Below are 5,311 nucleotides of genomic sequence, written 5' to 3'. Positions count from 1 at the left end.
TAAACCAGCAGCCTCACACTGGCTTTCACTAGTTGAACCAAGTTTTTGATTAGTGCTGGCATTTAAAAAATTAGGGCCATCACACAGGAATCCAGCTTTCTGCCTTCTCTGGAAAACTCTGATCATCTATGGACACCCTGGGCCTGTACCCCCATAGCCAACAGTTGTCTCCCAGCGCCCTTTTAGAGGGGCCATGGAGCCTGTAGGTTGCCCCAGTTCCCCCACTGTTTCCCAGACCCCAAGGCCCCTTTTCTGTTCCCCTGAGCATCACTTTTGGGCTGTTGTTCCTCCTTTCCTACAGCTAGGAGGAAAGAGAGGGGTTTCTGGCCAATATCAATCAAAATGAGAGGGAGTACCTAATTCTTTGTGGAAGTGACATCTACATCTGTGCTCAAAGAAGTCCTCTGGCCTGCCTTCCTCGTAGCCTGCATGACTCCTGCAGGCCCTGGCAGACATGACACTCATCACCCTGCCTGTTCCCCAGCCCTGTCCATCCTTCCCTCCCCCTTCCCCAAGGCAGAGGTGCAGAACCAAAGACGTGGCTTCGGACTTGGCTTCCCCACATCTGGTACTTCCTGGAAGTGACTCAGGGGGCAAAAGAAAGGCCCTAAGCCTAACCGCCCCCCCCACCTTACAAATCAACCAGGACGGGGTGCTCAGATTCTGGATGCAACTTGACTCGAGCAAAGACTTTGCTGTTTTCCCTACACAACCCAACCCAGGGTCATGCAGCCAACAGGCAGCCAGCAAGAAGTAAGAGAGTGCACGTGTCGCTCGGCCAAGTCCTGGCACTGCTTTTTGAAAAGTTAAGAAATATATACATGTATATATAACTTTAAAACAAACAAAAAAACTACAACCCATATTCTGATCTCAGGTTACCTGCTAGTTATCAGCATGAGCTAGAAGCCGATGAGAGTGCAGTTCAGTGTTACTTGAGACTAGCGTTCCCAGACTAGAGTCCCCTGCTTGCCACATCATGGTCTTGGCCACCTCCTGGTGCTACCTGTTGTATTATTTAACATTATTTAAATGACTCAGGCCTAATGTTAACCTTATCCTAAAGGGGAAAAAAAAATCAGTAAAAAATCATGGCTTTGCTGAGCTGATATATTTAATAGATGAAAATAAACACACAACTATTAAAATAACAGAAGGTTCACCCACACGTCACCCCACATGATCTTACATTCCTCTGTGGTCACAGACCGCACCAGGGATAATCTCCTCAAATCTCCTCCGAGGTGCTGAGACTCAGCTGGAAACTAATCTGAACTAATGTGCTGGGAGGCGGAAGGATTCTTTGGCCCAGGTTGGCAATCACACCATTTATTCACACTTGGTGGCAAGACACTGTTGTGGGAACGACAGAGGAGGGAGGGGGCCCCTTCCCCTGGAGGCACCCCAGGTTGGCACAGATGTGGAGTACGGCTAAGCTAAAGCTGGAGAGAGGGATCTGAAGGAGCAGCCACCAAATCCTCATTGGGGAAATGAAAAGCAGGGAGGAAGTATACATTGGCGGCGTAAAGGGAGGCACTGCCCACCTAGTATTTCTGTCCCCATGGGTGCTTCTCCAATGCCTGTAAACCTCGGGGTGCGGGCTGGGTTAGCTGGGTCCTCTGACAAGAGGCCCCCCTGTACCAGTGCTATCCTATGAAGCTGAGACCCTCCACATGACCTCATGGGCAAACCCTAGGAAGGACCAGAAACTTCACTTCCAAGGGGGCTTTGGTTTCTGGGCAGTCCCACCTTGCCAGGGTGTGGCTGGCACTGACACACTGACAGAGCAAGCCCGGGGAGGCACCAGGGGGCTCCGAAAGGTCACTCCCGACCTGGGCTCCCGAGGTCCATTTGTGTGGGGGACACTGGTGGGTGAGTGGCCAGTGCTGGGGACATTCAGGTGGGTGAGGGAACGGGACCGGCCCCGCCTCAGAGGGCGTGGAGAGGCTAGCCCATCAACAGATGGTTTCCTGGAGGCTGCTGCCACCCCGGGCTCTGTCTTTGTGACACCAGCTGGATGAATGGCCCGAAGTGGGGTCTCTCTGGGGCGGGGTGAGTTGCTGCCTCTCGGGGTAGCTGGCGGTGTCCAGAAGAGAGCCCGGAGTTTTGCAGCATCCCCCTTGGCCATCCATGGGGCGTCCCAGCTGGCAGCCTCGGGTCGGGAACCAAACAGCGACTCATCACAGTAAGATGGAGTGTGGCTGATCAACCTGGCAAACAAAAGGGAAATGCAGTGAGCTGGGGGTTGATGACCCCTCACACCTTGACATCCCTCAGGTACCCACAGCAGCAGACAGGGTTGACTGTAGAGCCCAGCAGCTTCTGTCTCCCAGCCTGGCACCGACAATGAGGTCAGAGCCCTCTCATGAACCACTGCCCCCATCTCTGTTATTTTTCCCCTCCCAAGCATCTAGTCCCCTGCATTCTGGCCCCGATCCCTGGCATGTGCCACCAGGCCTGGCCAGCCAGCTTATTCCATCTTGCTGTCTACACTGACTGGTTCAGGAATGAGCATATCACCCAAGTCTGCCCAGTGAGAGGCTCCCCTATGATTTTTGCTGAAACCAATAGGAAAGAGGTGTTTTCTGCCATCTGGCATTGCTAAAGCTGGCAAGATGTAAGTCCCAAAGTAGATTGTGGCCATCTCACCCCTACTGGAGATTTTAGAGGCAATTATTTCCATCAACGTCTATATGAGGTAAGTATCATGATTAACCCCATTTTACAGAAAAGAAAACTGAGGCGTGGGTAAGTTTCTCATAGGCAGAACGTTGTAGAAACTAGATTCAAATCCAGCCTGACTCGAGGACCCAAGTGCTGAACCACTAAATCAGTGGACCCCCACTTTAAGTCAGATTCACTCAGCAACGATATTTCATTAAGTCAACAAATATTTACAGCATACTACTAAGTGCCAGGCCCATGGTTTTAGGGGTGAACCAAAAGTGCTTCCATTCCCAATCCGCAAGATCTAACCTTCTGCCACTTGGTGTAGCTGCTCAAACCTTATCTGATTGATGCTGGCTTCTGTCTAGCACCAAAGTTTTTGCTTAATAATGTACCTTGTCAGAATCTAGGACAAAATGCCAAACTCCAGTCAAGCGTGGGTTGACTGCACCTCCCTTGCCCTCCCACCATACTTTTGTTAATGTAGCTCACATTTACATGAGCATTTGCAGGCCTCTTATAGGAGTCAGTGTTGTTAATGTCAAGCTGATACTGCCTTGTGGTCCACAGAAACTGCCAGACACATCACCCTCAACCAGATATAACTAATTCTTCCTTTTATCACTGATGAATTCTACCTCCTTTAATAGGCATCATACCTACCTGCACTTCTCTTATCTGATGTATGTCCTTCCTGGCTCCAAATGGATCCTAAATTTAATTGGCCAGTCTTGTGTCTCTGTTCAAATACTGATAACAGGGAAAAGGACAGAGCCTTGTGGCTCACCACTAGACACTAGGCTGATATTAATCTGAATCTATATAGTCTGGTCCTAATCTGATCAACTAGCAACAATAACCACAAGTATCAGCTCCTGTGTCTCTAGCCTGTTCATGAAAATGCAGCAAGACCCATTTTCTAAATGACTTGCTAAAATTCAGAAATAGCACATCTTGGTCATTTCACGGAATATTTGAGGACAAGGAGATTCCTAAATGCCAAGGATTGTATGCCTCATCTCATTTAATCCTCTCAGCCACCCCAGGAGGTAGGATGATTAGTTCTATTTCTAAATGAAGAAGCTACAGCTTAGAGAGGTCAAGGTACTTGACCAAGGTCACACAGCAGGTGAGCAGCAAGGCTGTACAGGAACCCAAGCAGCTACGAGCACAACGGTACATCTCCCCACTCCTCTACCTGTATTTGCTCTTCTTCCTTGGTGTGAGGGTTGGGGTGTTGCCCCTAGAGGGGGTGGTCTCACAGCTCCTGTTGGCCCCTGTAGCCTGTGAGGCCCCTGCACCCACTCCTCTGGTTCTGTTGGCCTTCTCCACCCAGGGTGGGTCAAACTCTGGTGGAGCGGGACGGGTCCCTGCAGGGCTGCCAAACAGAGTCTCATCCACATATGACGCCCTGGCCTTGACCCGGTGGCTGCCTCGGCAGCAGTGCTGGAGGTGGAGGGTCTGCATCCCACTGACTGCCAGCTCCATGGGGGTCCTCACGCAGCTTCTGGACAAGGGTGACAGTGGGCATGCTCTGTCTGCCAAGCCCCGCCTCCAGGGCTCCCTGTGAAAGGGGATCAGGGTGGTATCTGTGAACCAGTGGCAGTGCCAGCTACGGTCCCCACCCCAAGGGCAGAAGGATCTAGTTCTCCCCCACCAGTCCTTCTCAGGGCGAGCTATCAACCCCAGTGGCGTTTCAGAAACTTGTGGAGGCATTTTTAGTTGTTATAATGATGTGGAGTGGGGGCACTTCAGGGATAATCTAATGAATGAAAAGGGATTGTCTCCTAACATACAGTGATTGTTCAATATTTATGGACTGTCTGGGGTAGGGAGGATGAAGGAAACAATGGGTCTTATGCCCATTTTGATACCAGCCAGGAAACAAATTAACCACAGCAAGAGCGGGAAAGGGACAGGTCCCTACTGGAATACCCCGTATGTATTTCTGGGGGTGGGGATGACAGACAACATTGCTTGGAGGCTCACCCCGTGCAAAGCACTGCAAGAGCACTGCCCCATTGAATCCTCTCAGCCGCCCTGTGAGGGACCGTCCATCACATCCATTTTACAGACGACAACACTGAAGCTTCTTTCTCAAGGTGAAGTCATGTGTGTAGGTCACGCCTAGAAAGCGACGTAAACGCAATGAAAACCCGACGCAAGTCGAGCCTTTTGGGGACCCTCCTCCCACTCACCACTACCCTCCGCCCCCACTCTGCCCCATTTCTCGCTCCCCAATTCAACACCCTGGTTAATCCCCGAGGTCGCTGCATTCTGGAGTTATTCTCCAAGCCGGGTACCTTAGCACGGGGGTGTGGGCTACAGCCCCCAGCGCCCCCTCCCTCTCAGGCCTGGCCGGGTCTGCGGGGGCGCGCGGTGCACCCGGAGCCCGCGTGACTCCGCAGCCGGGACGCCCGGAGCTCAGACCGCGAGGCCGACCCGCTCACCCGGAGAAGCCAGGCCCTGGCGACGCGCGCATCCGACAACAGCCAGCGCGCAGGGGCGGACGCGGCCGGAACCATTCCTGCCCGGGCATGAGGGGGAGGCGTCCCGTTCCCGACGTCCTCGAACTCTCCTAAAGCCACGGAGAGGGGCCCTCCGCGTCAGCCGGGAGAGCGTCGTTGATCAGGCATCCTAGGGC

The 5,311-nt window shown here is 52.5% G+C and overlaps 1 protein-coding gene across 3 annotated transcripts; it reads right to left on the bottom strand.

Moving 5' to 3' along the window:
* Window positions 1-1,073: 1,073 nt before the first annotated feature.
* Window positions 1,074-5,234, bottom strand: RITA1 (RBPJ interacting and tubulin associated 1). 3 transcript variants are annotated; one of them, XM_077159909.1, is made up of 4 exons: window positions 4,971-5,160; window positions 4,657-4,794; window positions 3,866-4,174; window positions 1,074-2,210 (listed from the first exon to the last, which is right to left on the bottom strand). In XM_077159909.1, exons 3-4 carry the CDS (start codon window positions 4,153-4,155, stop codon window positions 1,712-1,714), a joined length of 789 nt encoding a protein of 262 aa, XP_077016024.1. In that variant the 5' UTR covers window positions 4,156-4,174; window positions 4,657-4,794; window positions 4,971-5,160; the 3' UTR covers window positions 1,074-1,711. The 3 variants fall into 3 exon arrangements, with proteins under 3 accessions (XP_077016024.1, XP_077016023.1, XP_077016022.1); XM_077159908.1 differs by having other exon boundaries at window positions 1,075-2,210; window positions 3,866-4,231; window positions 5,118-5,234; XM_077159907.1 differs by having other exon boundaries at window positions 1,075-2,210; window positions 3,866-4,231.
* Window positions 5,235-5,311: the final 77 nt, after the last annotated feature.

The sequence above is a fragment of the Tamandua tetradactyla genome, chromosome 5 (assembly GCF_023851605.1).
Source record: "Tamandua tetradactyla isolate mTamTet1 chromosome 5, mTamTet1.pri, whole genome shotgun sequence".
Taxonomy (NCBI): domain Eukaryota; kingdom Metazoa; phylum Chordata; class Mammalia; order Pilosa; family Myrmecophagidae; genus Tamandua; species Tamandua tetradactyla.
Note: the sequence above shows the minus strand (reverse complement) of the source record. Positions and strands in the feature narration are given on the sequence as shown.

Excerpts from the sequence above, each read along its gene's own strand:
- RITA1 (XM_077159908.1), bottom strand. The coding sequence starts at position 4,155 with ATGGAGCTGGCAGTCAGTGGGATGCAGACCCTCCACCTCCAGCACTGC. Across the intron at positions 2,211-3,865 it reads AGGAAGAAGAGCAAATACAG|GTTGATCAGCCACACTCCAT; the intron begins GTAGAGGAGTGG and ends TTTGTTTGCCAG.